Source organism: Lepidochelys kempii, chromosome 1 (genome assembly GCF_965140285.1).
Source record: "Lepidochelys kempii isolate rLepKem1 chromosome 1, rLepKem1.hap1, whole genome shotgun sequence".
Lineage (NCBI taxonomy): Eukaryota > Metazoa > Chordata > Testudines > Cheloniidae > Lepidochelys > Lepidochelys kempii.
The window spans coordinates 191,966,364-191,982,271 of NC_136380.1; the positions used below are offsets into that span (position 1 = coordinate 191,966,364).

The window sequence follows — 15,908 nt, forward strand, 5'->3', positions numbered from 1 at the left end:
TCGGGCACATAAGCTGCTCCCAGCTACTTGTAAGCCAATGACACTCGCCAATATCTCCGGTCCCAGACCCAACCCTAGGAACCTCCCTCTTGCGGTGTCCAGTTATGCCCGCTGGATGCTTCAAGCTTATATAAATTCGTCAATTTAACAAAGAAATTGATATGTACCGGGCTTGTCCTCCCAAGGGGAGTCTCTGACACATTGTAAAACACATGCACTGCTTCAGGGAGAACAAACAAACAGATTTATTAACTATAAAGGTAGATTTTAAGTGATTATAAGTCAAAGCATAGGAAGTCAGATTTGGTCAAATGAAATAAAAACAAAACGCATTCTAAGTTGATCTTAACACTTTCAATGTCCTTAAAAACTTAGATGCTTCTCACCCCAGGCTGGCTGGTTACTTTTCAGTCAGGCTCTCCCCTTTGATCAGTGTTTCAGTTGCTTGGTGGTGGTGGCGGTGGCTGTAGATGTAGGTAGGAGAGAGAGAGCATGGCAAAATGTCTCTCCCTTTTATCATGTCATTTCTTTCCCTGAATGGCTCATTTCTCCCCCCCAAGTCAGGTAGGCATTACCTCATCACAGTCCCAAGCTGCCCAAAGGAAGGGGGTGACTCCCTTGAGGGTCTAACAGATTCGTTTGTTGCTACCTAAGCCAGTGTCCATTGTTCCTGTGAGGCTGGTCTGGTCTGTCCCATCCATGCCCTGACAAGGTGTGAACTGCCTCTCTGTTCTTGGAGAGTTTTTGCATGGGCTTGCTTTAAGCCACGAGGACACATTATCAGCCTCATAACTATGTACAAGAAATTATAATTATAACCTATAACCTTACTATACTATTACTGTAACAAGTACTATAACCGCACTATAGCAACCATGCTCGGTGCCTTGTAAGCCTTCCGAACGACACCCAACATGACAAACTTTGCAATGGATACCACACAATCATTTTGTAAAGATGAACATGGGGGGGTGTGGGGTGTTCCTCCGAGGTACAGAGCATCACACCTCCCCTCTTAGTTTACTGCAAGAGAGTTAGTCACCGTTAGTTTGTTATCATTCTCTTGGCATCCAGCAGTTAAGGCCCTGAGGCAGTGTGCCTCAGTTTCTCCATTCTCACACAGCAAACTGGGTTTTCTTTTTTTTTATAGTTTCTCTGCTGTGATAAGCTTTAAACCTGTTTACAGGTATTAATTGAAAAGTAGCATCATCATAAGGTTTAACATCAGTAACAAAATTCTTATCCCAAAATTTAACATTAATACCAAAATTTTTATCTCAGCTGTGCGTTTACAAGTATCTTTATGATACCATGCCCTCTGTTCAGATATTTTAATTTGAGGCTAGTTTGTTCATTACCCATGGTGTCCTTTGACTCTCTCCCATGTAATCCGTCACTGACTTTTCCTTCCGCAAAAAGGTAGTTAGCAAAGCTGAAACTAACAGCAGACAGACATATACAGAAAGAACTGAAGGTAACCACTCCCCCCTCAAGTTTGTATGGTAGTGTTGCTCTCTGCTTTCCCCATTCTCTCTTCCTGGGAAAGTCTTAGACACCTGAAAGGGAGCACAAAATGCTTACAATGTTATGTAATGGAAGAGAGTTCTGTACATGCTTGTTGACACAAATACAATTGTACAACATGAATACAGATGTTCTGTTTGGCTGTATTCCTCTCTTCTGAAGTTGTTTGTGCACTTTCTGTCGATGTGAGTGAAGTGAGTTCATAAAGCATAAACACTGGTATAATTTTAATTTAGCAAGGACAACTAGTTACATTTTGAATGTAATGTTCATAAAGTCATGTTCATATTAGTGCATGTTTAGAAATACTATGCATTTTAGTAAGAAGGGAAAGCACAGTACACTTCTACAGGAGACCAAATATTTGCTTTAATTAATATTCAGTGAGGTAGTATCGCTACATAATCAAAAGAGGCACTGTTTTTAGTCTTCGGTTTGCAGTTATTTCCTCCTCTGCACTGCAAAAGTCAAAATCACGAGCATGTAGAGACTTCCCCCACTCCCTCCCTTTTCATAGGTATGCATGGCTACCAATCAACTTGAATCTAGTAGAATACACGTGTGCAAGCAAAGGGAAGTGCTTCACAGGAATTTCAGAATGAAAGCTACTTTTTCTTATTAGAAATTAGGAGCTGAGAAAGCCCTCATCTCAACAGTTCACTAGGAAACAATGTTTCAAACATTGTCCTTCACTCAGTATATAATCACATTCTTTTTAAACAAATCCTGTTGTTGTTGTTAAAGGGACAACTAGAAATCAGTTGGTTCACAAAAGTGAGTTCGAGAGTAGTTTTTTCAGCGCCACACTTGCCTCGTGTCTTCCTGCTACTTATTACTAGTTTTAACCACATTTAAGCATTTCTTTAAAGTGCATACTTCTCTCCCACGTTGTGTGAAAGACCACACAAATAGGAAATAATTATTGGAGAAATAATGAAATTGAGTAGACAAACAACTGTCAAATACTCGAAGCAAGTAAACAGAAAAGATTTTACGTGATCTTTTGTGTTACTTTTAAACACATTAAGAAAACAGAGAAGTGTAGTTATTGAAGTTACCTGAATTCCCTTTAACCTCTGAATTGCTATTACTTGTGGCAATGGAAGAGCGAGCTTATCTGGAAAATCTACTTCTTGTTCCAGCTTCCTTGTTTTAAAAAGCTGACATATCCAGTTTAATAAGTCTGCAGTAATTGGATACAATTCTTGATTCTGAGAGAACATACAGGAACCACCACATGTAAGCTATTACATTAATCTCTCCTGTAAGTTATATACAAAACAAATACCCAATCAAAGCATCTGGCTTTATAGGAAGCTTAAATTGACTAAATTCCAATGTTAACTCCTTGATCCCACAGAGAGTCAGAGCAAGAAATGGATGCAATGGCAACCATTTAATTTTGGGAGCAGGGGTTTTTTTTATTGCAGAGGTGAGGTAAATGCTACTGGAAAATGAAAAATAAATGACAACTATTGATTCAGAACAGGAAAAACATTGCAAGCAGCAGGGCTAGCTTCCCCACATCATCTTATTAAGTTCTCTCTATTTTTTAGTGAAGGAATCAACTTTAGGACAAAGAGAAAAAATCTCTTCATGCATTCAGTGCTTGACTTCTCTCCTGAAACTACCAACAAGGCTGCCAGTTTTGTGAGGGTTATTGGCCCATTAAGAAATTAGACCAAGAATCCTAATGCACTTTTAAGCGGCCACTTGAAGGCAATGACTTTCCAACATAGTTGGGGTCCAACTTTAACTAGTGGCCTCGGGAGAAGCCCCATATGCTGTAATAAGTCCCTGTGGCGTCCAGTTCCTCATAATTATCACAACCCACATTCCAATACAGCCACATTTTTTGTAAGTGAGGAACACATCAAATAGAAAGAAAAATAAAGTTACTTCATTTCTAAACATGTGTTGTGCAGTTAACTTTCTCAATTACATGTTAGTATGGAAGATGGGTACCCAAAAGCAGTGGAGCTTTTTAAGTGTATTTCACTCAGTACTTTGGCATGTCATCAACTTAGCAAACCTGACTAAAGAAACAGACATCACCACAAGTCTGAAGTCATTTAAACATTCAAATATGCACAACTGCTGTATTGTTTTTCAAACAATCGTTATTCCCCCAATTCTGTACGCACATTGCTCAGAATTTGAGGTTCAAGCAAGCTCAGTTCTTTCCCATCGTATAGCTCTCGCAGTTCGTTCGATTCATATTTTATGGACGGCTTTTGCACTTGTGTCCCAGGCTCCAGAGCATTTTCTCCAACTATTTTAAGATTCACTAATTTTATTTTCCAGGTATTCTCTCTAACTGGACAGCGGATGAGTCCAAAGATTTGTTCAAAGATGCCCAAGCAAATGTTGCCTCTATGTACTGTGCCAGCTACTGCCACCACTACTAACCCATGTGGAGAAATTACACACTTCAGTCCACCAGCACCCAAGTTGGGGTTCAGTAAGAGATACTCTTCTTTCACCAGTGAGAGTAAACGGAGGCTCACCAATTCTGCACCAACGTATTCTTCCATGTTTTTTTCTAACGTGTTGTAACAAAATTTCAGTTTGACATCCTCCCAGAAATGCTGTGGTCCCCACTGTTCTTTGGATTGTCTCCCCAAAGGATGCTGAGAGTTGAGAAGTTCAAAGAACCACTGACAGAATTCTCTTCCTAGTCTGTGCCAATCATTCTCTTCCTGTTGTTTTTGTCTCTGTTCATAGCTCTGTAATCAAAAAAAAAAAAAGATTCGCTTATTTTTCTTAGAAGAATTTAGCAGCCGTTAATACAGAAGCTTGGTACTTACTATACACAAGTCTTTAATACAGCTCAAAAAATTAGATGTGCTAAAATTTTATTTTCTATTTTGCACATTCCTGAGTTTTTCAGACAGAATGCTTGAGAAGGAATAAAGCAAGGAAGTCCAACCTAAACCTCTATTCTTAAATAATGAAGATTCTGCGTGCTTGTCCATAGTTGGTGCCCAGAAACCTCTTCAATAGTCACTTTAGAAATACTTGAAGTAGTTACTCTTAAGAGAAATGAGAAAGGTACTTAAAATTGGTTTGAGGAATAAGCTCAACAACTCTGGATGAAATCCTAGCTCAATTTAAGTCAATGGCAGTTCTGACACTTACTTCAATGGGGCCAACATTTTTCACACAGTTTCTAAAGAGTATGATTTAGTCTTGCTGTGTAAAAAGGAGTTGTCTGTACAAGTAAATTCTAGCTAAGATTTACACTTAAAACCTAAGATTATGGCAATACCTTGTCAAACCAAGATAAAATACAGAACCAAATGGCTTACAATACATATCCTCAATAAACAAATATCCCCATTTACTTGGGAGCAATGGTAGCAGTTCTCATACTAAAGGTGGCCACAGTAATTAACTCTACCCTCAATGTCTCCCTTTATTGTATTTGTCTTTGACAGATACTAGCAAGCTACCTTTATGCTTTGGACCATCAAATGACCAGATGGACACAACCAGTCCTGATCAGTATCAGCCATTTTTTAAGTGTGTCCTTGATGCAACATTTGAAGCTGCTGGAGTATCTCAGAACCTACCTGATATTTCAACCCGAGGTAGTAGAAGATGCTAACAAAAAGAAAATCTAACCCAGGAAGAACTGGATAGTTTAGGATTATTGGGAGATAAAACTTTTCACCTCTAGATTACCTACTTGATCCTAGATCGATTTTATTAGTGACAGAAAGTCAATACCACCGGAAAGCTGTCTGGTCACCTATGTGAAGGGAGTCTGATCTTCACCATGTTTCTAATAGAAAAGTGTCCAAATCACAGTCTCCCAGGGTATCATAACTGCACCCTTTCATCAGCTCTAAGACTACTGGAAAAAATATTTTAAAATAGTAACCCAAAACAAACACTGGCAGCATGAAAGAATACAAAAAATAGTCTGAAGCGATCAACACAGCTCCTCACACAAAACTAAATTTAATTTGTTTAAAAAATGTCAAGGCAGCATGCTCCAACAGAGGACGGTATTAAAACTAGGTTCTCCGCTAATTCACTGTGTATCTTGGGCAAGTCACTCAACTTCTGTATCCCTGGTTTCCCGGTTTTTACAGGTGGGAAATTAAACTTACCTGCCTTTGCAAAGCATTTCTAAGATATACAGAGGAGGAACCTATGTAACTGCTAAGTATTAGAAACAAATGGACTAAACCAATACTAACCTGAAGGGTTATTTCCTTGAAGCAGCCCGGCGAGGCTGCAGTCTGTCCTGCAAATGTAGCGGAGAATGATGGAGATGAAAGCAGAAACTAAGTTGTTATACGTAGCCAGTAGCAAGGGGAAGATCTCGTTGAGGATAGAATAGGGATAAATTGCAATACATTTAATAAAATGAAACCAAGAATAGCAACTGTTAAGAAAGGTATTGGGGGACAATGAAAATTGGAACTTTAAGTGTTTTATAGCTGTGTATGTTATCATGTACAGAGGAGGAAGAAATATGAAGACTTAAATATTTGGGAAATAAGTTGTTATATTTTAAGTACAGACTGGCGGGTTACTTTTAAAGATAGGTTTGGCTGATAATGGGATTCAGAAAAGGAAGTTTTCTGTCATCTAGAGGAAAAATACTTTCCCAGATAAAGGAAGAGTGAATTCATGCAAGTCAGGGATCCGTACAGAGGAGCACTAGACAGTTATCCATTTGTCGCCCAGGTAGGCACATCTCTCGAACCAACTTTGTTCTTAAGGACATATCCTTTGCTTTCTCTTACAATACAGGCTGGTTTCTTCACTGAATATTTTATGACTGAAACTTTGTGACGAAAAGATCCTTAATTTTCCATTAAGTTCTAGCCTACTAATGCCAAGCCCCACGTTACGAACAGGAATTAGATCTATAGGATGAACTGCTCATTTTTTCGTTTGCATTTGTTGAGTGAGATACCAACAATGCACATCTACATCTTTTGGTACTTGCCAATTAACAGCATTCCTTAAAAGCAGATCAAGTCAGAAGCAAGTTCAACAAAGCTACTGTGAAGGTCGTGATCATTATCTTCCGGAATCAAAGTTCGGATAATAACTTCTGTGTTTGAATTTCATATTTTAGATTAAATATATACTCCAGAGTTATGATGCCATGACTTCTCACCCCCACTCCTGCCGCAAGGGGTAAGTGGAAGGAGAAGCCTGACCATAAAGCACAGCTGAATTTCCCATTCTTTCTGCGTTTCTCTGAATGAGTATTTAACTCACTTTACTTTTACTGTATCTAATTTCCAGTCATGTATCCTTCACTGTCTTAAATATTGCAAGTTGTTTTCACTCTTGCTGCTTTATAGAAAGCAGTCAAAACAGAGTCACAATAACACAAGCCTTACAGTATGGTACATTATTGAGACAACAGAAGAACTAGGTTCCTTAGCATGTCCCATCTTCTGGGTCTGTCTTTTAGATTGTAAATTCTGTGGGGGCAGCGAGTGTTGTGCACAACAGCAAGCATATTCTTGCCACTTAAACAGTAGCATATATACATGACAAATTACTTTCCCCAAGGGAACAAGTCAGCAAAATTGCACATCAGTAGCTACATAGCTCTTTGATAGTCAGATGGATGACCATTATGTCTCTGAGTCACATAACTGCTTAATAGTAATCATGGCTACCTCAAGTTAGAAACTTTACATCCAAGAATGATAAACTAGTAAAACCAACCAAACAAACAAAAATATTTTGCAAAATAAAATGAGGAGGAAGTTCAGATCACACACAAACTTGTTGATAATGAGGCATATCTAGTCACAGCATATTAAGCAGAGGTTAGAAAGAGACCTATTCGGTAGCAGGGGTAGCGCTGCCGCCAGTCCTAAAGTTTCAGAAGAGTGACAATTTTTCAACATCTGTCGTGCATTTCACTCTCCACTTTCCAGAGATACCAGAAATGGAAAGGAAGATTACTTTTTGCAAGCCAACAGCAATTGGACCATCTAACCAAATGATTTGCCATGTGACCTGTTACTTAAAAACTAAGGGCAGCAGTGCTGTTTCGGTGCTATTGTCACTTGGCAAAGTGGGAGAAGAGCAGCTTAAAAAAAAAAAAAAAGAGAGAGAGAGAAGCACAGTTTATTTTCCCAACAATTGAGACTAAACTTTCAGAACACTTCTCAGAACATTTGTGACCTTGAAGTTTATGGCGCTTCCCATGTCCATTAACTTTATGGGAGTCACATGTTCATCTTTAGACTTATCCAGACTCTGATGTACTATTTTGTCTTAATTTGTGACCTACTGATTCCACTCATTGCAATTCAAAGTCAGTTGTTGTGAGGAAGACACAACATGTTAATTATGTACTCAGACACCAATGAACAAAGGGCATTTTCTCTATCAAGATAGTTACAGAATTTCCAGATATGAGATTCCGAATTGCAAATATGAGAGGATAATTTTTTTTATTAAGTGAAGCTTTTAAACCAAGAAAAATTTCAGTTCCACTACAAACACAGGAAAACACAACCATCCTCGTGCAAGTGCTGGAGGAACCAACTAGGGGCAGAGCTCTTCTTGACCTGCTGCTCACAAACCAGGAAGAATTAGTAGGGGAAGCAAAAGTGGATGGGAACCTGGGAGGCAGTGACCATGAGATGGTCAAGTTCAGGATCTTAACACAAGGAAGAAAGGAGAGCAGCAGAATACGGACCCTGGACTTCAGAAAAGCAGACTGACTCCCTCAGGGAACTGATGGGCAGGATCCTCTGGGAGAACAGAGGGGGAAAGGAGTCCAGGAGAGCTGGCTGTACTTATTGAGGTTACAGGAACAAACCATCCCGATGTGTAGAAAGAATAGTAAATATGGCAGACGAACAGCTTGGCTTAACAGTGATATCGTTGCTGATCTTAAACACAAAAAAGAAGCTTACAAGAAGTGGAAGATTGGACAAATGACCAGGGATGAGTATAAAAATATTGCTCAGGCATGCAGGAGTGAAATCAGGAAGGCCAAATCACACTCGGAGTTGCAGCTAGCAAGAAATGTTAAGAGTAACAAGAAGGGTTTCTTCAGGTATGTTAGCAACAAGCAGCAAGTCAAGGAAAGTGTGGGCCCCTTACTGAATGAGGGAGGCACCCTAGTGACAGGGGATGTAGGAAAAGCTAATGTACTTAATGCTTTTTTTGCTTCTGTCTTCACGAACAAGGTCAGCTCCCAGACTACAGCACCGGGCAGCACAGCATGGGGAGGAGGCGACCAGCGCTCTGTGGAGAAAGAAGTGGTTCGGGACTATTTAGAAAAGCTGGACGAGCACAAGTCCATGGGACCAGATGCGTTGCATCCGAGAGTGCTAAAGGAGTTGGCAGATGTGATTGCAGAGCCATTGGCCGTTATCTCTGAAAACTCATGGCGATCGGGGGAGGTCCCAGACGACTGGAAAAAGGCTAATGCCCGTCTTTTAAAAAGGGAAGGAGGATGATCCTGGGAACTACAGGCCAGTCAGCCTCACCTCAGTCCCTGGAAAAATCATGGAGCAGGTCCTCAAGGAATCGATTCTGAAGCACTTAGAGGAGAGGAAAGTGATCAAGAACAGTCAGCATGGATTCACCAAGGGCAAGTCATGCCTGACTTAACTAGTTGCCTTCTATGACAAGATAACTGGCTCTGTGGATGAGGGGAAAGCAGTGGACGTGTTATTCCTTGTCTTTAGCAAAGCTTTTGATACTGTCTCCCACAGTATTCTTGCCAGCAAGTTAAAAAAGTATGGGCTGGATGAATGGACTATAAGGTGGATAGAAAGCTGGCTAGATCATCGGGCTCAATGGGTAGTGATCAATGGCTCCATGTCTAGTCGGCAGCTGGTATCAAGTGGAGTGCCCCAAGGGTCGGTCCTGGGGCCGGTTTTGTTCAGTATCTTCATTAATGATCTGGAGGATGGCGCGGACTGCACCCTCAGCAAGTTTGCAGATGACACTAAACTGGGAGGAGTGGTAGATACACTGGAGGGTAGGGATAGGATACAGAGGGACCAAGACAAATTAGAGGACTGGACCAAAAGAAATCTGATGAGGTTCAACAAGGACAAGTGCAGAGTCCTGCATTTAGAACGGAAGAATCCCACACACCGCAACAGACTAGGGATTGAATGGCTAGGCAGCAGTTCTGCAGAAAAGGACGTAGGGATTACAGCAGACAAGAAGCTGGATATGAGTCAACAGCATGCCCTTGTTGCCAAGAAGGCTAACGGCATTTTGGGCTGTATAAGTAGGGGCATTGCCAGCAGATCGAGGGACGTGATCGTTCCCCTCTATTCGACATTGGTGAGGCCTCATCTGGAGTACAGTGTCCAGTTTTGGGCCCCACACTACAAGAAGGATGTGGAGAAATTGGAAAGCATCCAGCGGAGGGCAACAAAAATGATTAGGGGACTGGAACACATGAGTTATGAGGAGAAGCTGAGGGAACTGGGATTGTTTAGTCTGCAGAAGAGAAGAATGAGGGGGGATTTGATAGCTGCTTTCAATTATCTGAAAGGGGGTTCCAAAGAGGATGGATCTAGACTGTTCTCAGTGGTAGCAGCTGACAGAATGAAGAGTAATGGTCTCAAGTTGCAGTGGGGGAGGTTTAGGTTGGATATTAGGAAAAACGTTTTCACTACGAGGGTGGTGAAGCACTGGAATGAGTTACCTAGGGAGCTGGTGGAATCTCCTTCCTTTGAGGTTTTTAAGGTCAGGCTTGACAAAGCCCTGGCTGGGATGATTTAGTTGGGGATTGGTCCTACTTTGAGCAGGGGGTTGGACTAGATGACCTCCTGAGGTTCCTTCCAACTCTGATATTCTATGATTCTATTATCTCAGTTTGGCTGAGAAAAAAATGTCAGTGAACTTACAAACAATAGTTGTTCCACATAGGCAATATTCTTAGGTCTTTCAGAACGTAAAGCTCACCTGTTTATTCGGATTAATATCCTCTCTCTCTGCAACACGATCTGTCAGCTGCCCACTCCAGTATTGCTTTGCATGATGAATGAGCTGGTGTTTTTCAGAACAAGGTGGCACCACAACTCCTTCTTTTGCCAGGTATTTAAAAATTATTTCTCGATAGACTTTTCTTCGTTTCAAGAGTTCTTCTACACTTTGACTGTAAACTAAAATTGCATGAATGGCTTCTGGAAATAAAGAAAGTTAAGTCAGCAACTGCTTCTCTCATTAGAAAATGAATCTGTTGATTTTCTGACTAAAGTAAAAATTTCAACTTGAACATTTTTCTCAGTGATGACCAGTATCAAACTCATGCACATATCATTGAAAGACATTCAGCAAGCCATATGCAAAAGCCTGAAATGTATCTGTTGCCTCAATGGCCTAACAGAAACCGATCCTTGAATCAGAACTAACTGGCTGAAACTAGAGCTGAACAGTTTGTTTGGGGGCCGAATTGAAGATCCCCAAAAAAATCAGTTGAGTTCAAACCTAAACTAATTTTTTTAAAAACTTTCCTCACCAAAAAGAAAACCTAAAATATATATATATTAATTTTGGATTAAACAACATATTTTTGTACTCAAAAGGATTTCCCCTCCCCACCCAGTTTTTGGGTGTTTACCACCATTTTGTCTGTTTTTAGTAAGTAAAGCTAAATTCCTAAATGAAACATTTTAAAACAAAACATCAAAACATTGTTTCAAAACAGTCAATACAGTTTTGATTTTTTCAAACAAATTCTCTTTTTTCCAGCCAGAACTACTCACCAAATTCCTCCCTAATATGCTAACAGTTTTGGCGCCCTGAAATTGCATTTTTGGGCAAACTATTTGCTGGAAAAATAATTCACTTGGGTCTCGATGAAATTCAAACCATGCAAAACAGAGACAAATGCTTATAGGTTGTGGAAGCAACTTGGCCGTAACAACTCCAGTGGCTCAAACTCTCTGCTTGCATACATTAATCATGTATGCAAGCAGAGGGTCTTGCTGGAGCCCCCAGTTCCTTCTGGATGTCCAGTGACTGCCAAAGGGACTTTATTTGAGCTTGTCAAAAAGGACAACCTTTTTACGATGTTTATTTTGCCACTCACAGAATGTGTTCCAAATGGACACTACACTTTCAAGTGATCTGGAAACTCTAGCTGCTGCAGGACACAGTAGCCAACTTATTTCAGGCAAAGGGAGCCCTGCACATGTTCACTGAGATGCATTAGCTAAAAACTTACTTTGGGTTAATATTTAAGTTGGCTTTGACCTAAATTATTTAGCTCTTGATACCGCAAGCTTCCTCCCCCCAAATAATACTGCAACAGCTGTGATCACTTGAATCAAATCTAAAGTCACTTCCACCATTGGTCTGACTAAACCTGGATCTGATGTCCTTCAGAACATGCTGCAAGGCTTCTTTGTGTTCCCAGGAAAGGAACAGTATAGATACAGGGTTGAAAGAGAGGAGAATTTAACAGAATCGAGGGCCTTTTATGGTCTTTCTGAACAGTTGAGTTTTTAATCAATGTATAATTATTTTACTAGCCTGGATAGATACTTTCTTCTGCGAGGTTACAGTCAGAAAAGTTTATCTTCAAGAGGGAAATCCTAATGTTCTAATGTCTGCTTGCCGTCAACGACTTCCCTATTTAGATTTTATCAATAATACATAACATTTTGGTTAACTACCAGCCAGTTCTGTAAACTCAAATTGGGATTTAAAAAGCTGTGTTCTTTCTACCTCACACATCAACAATGCAGATTTCTAGAATCAGAACTTAGGTGGTGATTCTGCCAGCAATAAACAGAACACAGTTCAGTGAGATTTGCCTTCCATAAGCCATTACAGGTGTGAAGGCTGATGAAAGTATAAATGTTTACAATGTACAATAACCAAATATTTAAGATCCAGGGGGATGCATTGTGCAATGTAGGAAGGTGCCATTTTTAATATACAATTTTTCTGACAGAAAGCACATTACTATTGGAAACCCTTATTTTTCAGGGGTTCATTGCTCAGGAAATATTACAAGCTGAAACTTGGCCTTTAAAGAAGTCAAAGTAGCCAATTCTAATTTTAGCTGATGTTACACATCAAGCACTTTAGTATTTGATTCAGAACACCTTACATTTAGGAAAAGATTGTTTAGTTAAAGTTAACTTTACTTATCCTTATTGTGTTCTATAAGTACTACAAAAATCCTTAAGTTAAAGCAAAGCAAAACAGTCACAAATAAAAATGAGTCCTCAAAAAGGAATGGAAGATAAACAAATGAGAGATACTTTGCCCTATGGGCTAGTAACTTATTTACCACCTGACTGTGCATGTTTCTTTCAACAACTGAGAGTAGAAGTTACTCATGCCAGCAGCAGTATTAACTGGTGTTTCAGTTAGTTGTAATGCAGACCTGCACCTTACCCTCCCCCCCCCCCGCTACTTTTTTTAAAGGACATAGAACTTACATGACACACACACACTACTTCATAAAGTATGAAAAGGCATTTCACTGTCAAACATAGAAGACAGTAAGCATTGACTATCTTGGTAATTTGTTCAGAAGCCTGAGTGCCTCTCAGAAGAGCACAATCCATGATTTTACCCATTGAAAGCTGCTTTTGGTATGAACATCTCTCCTGCTTGTTTCAGAGTAGCAGTGGTGTTAGTCTGTATTCGCAAAAAGAAAAGGAGTACTTGTGGCACCTTAGAGACTAACCAATTTATCTGAGCATAAGCTTTCGTGAGCTACAGCTCACTTCCGATGTAGCTCACGAAAGCTTATGCTCAGATAAACTGGTTAGTCTCTAAGGTGCCACAAATACTCCTTCTCCTGCTTGTGTAGAGCCTAGCATAATGGAGTACTGATGCTGTTTGGATACCACCACAATACACTAATAAAAAACAGACTTAACCCACAGAAAGATCCATGGAGGAAAGAGGCTCTAAACAGGGATACAATCAAATCAAGTGTCGAGGGCTCACACATGGTGTAATTTTTGGGCTACGAAAACAGCTATGGCATTTACCTAACCAAGGAATTACGAAGTATTATTTTCTTTGAAAGCGGCAACGACTCCTGTGGCACCTTACAGACTAACAGACGTACTGGAGCACAAGCTTTCGTGGGCCGACCAAGTGGGTATTCGCCCACGAAAGCCCACGCTCCAATACGTCTGTTACTCTATTAGGTGCCAAACAGGACTCTTTGCTGCTTTTACAGATCCAGACTAACATGGCTACCCCTCCGAGATTTTCTTTGAAAAATATCAGAAATCATCAAATGGAAAAAAAAAATCTAGAAAGTCCGTTTACCACCCCCCCCCCCCAGTGTTTCCTATTTCAATACCGCGTCACGCTTGAGAGGCTCAGGCACCCGAGCGGCGCGATGACTTGACAGACCGGCATGAAGTCAACAGCTGGGTAACCTCGCAGGCCTCAGAGATCAACAGAGGCTTCAGCCCCGCCCCCGCCCGGTTAACAGGCGCGAGGCAGGTGACCGGCCAAAGCACGGGCCGCTCTGGGCGCTGTTCTGGGCGAACCCACAGGCCGCGGGCAGCGGCGCGTGGGGGCACAGCTCGCAGCGCGAGACTCGTACTGCGCCGGCGCCGAGGAGCCCGCGAGAGCTGAGCGGCGGCCGCAGCCCGTGACCGGCCGAGGCCTCGAAGCCCAAACCCCAAGGAGCCGCTTCAGTGGGCGGGGCGTTGGCGGCTGCGAGGGGCGGGGCACTGACCCGCCGAACCCTGCAGTGCGAGGCGCCGCGCGACCCGCCCCGCCGCTAAGGCAGGGGCCGCCTGACAAAAGGGGCGGGGCTAGCGCTAGAGCCCGCCCCTTCCTCCCCCTCAGCGGGCCCCAAGCACCGCCCCGGCCCCACCCGCCTTGTCGGCTCTGCGGCAGCACCAGGCGGTTAGTGATCGTGTCCGTCAGCGACGTCAGCTCCTCCGTCTCCAGAAGCTCCAGCAGCGCCCGGCACCCGGCCCGCTCCCGCTCGCTCAGCCCCATCGTCCGCCCAGCGGCAGCCGGCGCCGGGCTGTCGGCAGCCCCCGCCCTCCACGGCTCGCGCAACCCTGACAACCAGCCCAGCGGAAGGGACGAAGCTTCCGCAACCTGCGTGGGCGGCAGTAAACAGCCCCTCATGGGCCGCCTGGGAGCAGCAGCTAAAGGGACCCGGCTGGAAACGGGCACCTCCCGGCACTGTGGTTCCGCCCCTTTCCTAAGCCCCGCCCCTGGAGGCCGCTCGAGGCCGGCTGCGGGGGAAGGAGCTGGCTGGGGCGGGGTGTTGGTGCTTTCAGAGGGGAGGGGAGACCATGCAGACACCCCCACCCTGACCCCAAACCAGGGCAGCTTCTGATACACCCCCCCCCCCCCCCGTCGCCTCTCACCACTAGGTGAGTGAGCCTCAGCCGCTGTCTCTGCGCAGACAGTAGAGGTTTGAGGACAAAGGGCAGGTGTTACCCTGCAGCGCTAGACCGATGCTGGGCAGGGGTGGGAAGAAGCCACGCCTTGGAGTGACGTAGTTATACCGACCTAACACCCCCCCTAGACAGCCCTGGCAGCAGAAGAGCTTCTCCCATCAACATCGCTACTGGCTCTCAGGGAGATGGATTAACTACGCCAAGTGGAGAAGCTCTCCCATATGTGTAGGCGCATCTTTACTGAGGGCATGGCTACACTTGCAGTTGTAGAGCGCTGGGAGCTAAACCAGCCTTTGGAGACCGCAGCAGGGAGAACGCTGCCACGTGTTTACACTCTCAGCTGGAAGTGCACTGCTGTGGCTACATTAGCAGCACTTGCAATGCCACAAAGAGCAGTGCATTGTAGTAGCTATCCCAGCTTGCAAGTGGCTTTTCAAATGTGGGGGGGGGGGGCGGGGAAGATGACTGTGACAGGGAGTGTGTTGTGTGTATATAGAGGGAGAGAGAGCGGGTTTTGGGGGAGCTGAGAGCATGTCAGCATGCTGTCTTGTAAGTTCAGACAGCAGCAGACCCCCCCCACCTCCCTCTCACACACTCAAAGCAAGCAGCATTCCTCAGTAATGGTTCCTTTGTCCCAGAGTAGATAAGCAGCCAGCTGTCAGAAACAGAGCTTTGAAAGGGCATATCAGCATTCCTACAACAAGTTCAGAACAATGACAAGAGTGGCCACTTGATTTAAGGGGATTATGGGACATTTCCCAAGATCAGTCAGAGCACAACAATGCAACACCTTGTTCACAATGGCGCCACGGCGCTCCAGCCGGGGTGGGGGGGGGGCGCGTAGCAAACATTATTCCACTGGCTGAGGTGGACTACCAGCAGCGCTGTAGCCGTGGAGTCAGAGTGCTCTACGTGCCTTGCCAGTGTGGACAGGTAGTGAGCTAGTGCACCTGGGGCTCCTTTATTGCGCTGTAACTCACAAGTGTAGCCAAGGGAGTAGCAGAGGCGTAGAGGTGGAGCACTGTA

The 15,908-nt window shown here is 43.2% G+C and overlaps 1 protein-coding gene across 3 annotated transcripts; it reads right to left on the bottom strand.

The window, feature by feature from the left end:
- Positions 1-221: 221 nt before the first annotated feature.
- Positions 222-14,631, bottom strand: C1H3orf38 (chromosome 1 C3orf38 homolog). 3 transcript variants are annotated; one of them, XM_073305657.2, is made up of 4 exons: positions 14,346-14,631; positions 10,447-10,667; positions 5,730-5,816; positions 222-4,250 (listed from the first exon to the last, which is right to left on the bottom strand). In XM_073305657.2, the coding sequence occupies exons 1-4, from the start codon at positions 14,602-14,604 to the stop codon at positions 3,645-3,647; spliced, it is 1,173 nt and encodes a 390-aa protein (XP_073161758.1). In that variant the 5' UTR covers positions 14,605-14,631; the 3' UTR covers positions 222-3,644. The 3 variants fall into 3 exon arrangements, with proteins under 3 accessions (XP_073161758.1, XP_073161768.1, XP_073161779.1); XM_073305667.2 differs by having other exon boundaries at positions 5,730-5,771; positions 14,346-14,630; XM_073305678.2 differs by lacking the exon at positions 5,730-5,816 and having other exon boundaries at positions 14,346-14,623.
- Between the last annotated feature and the right edge of the window lie 1,277 nt (positions 14,632-15,908).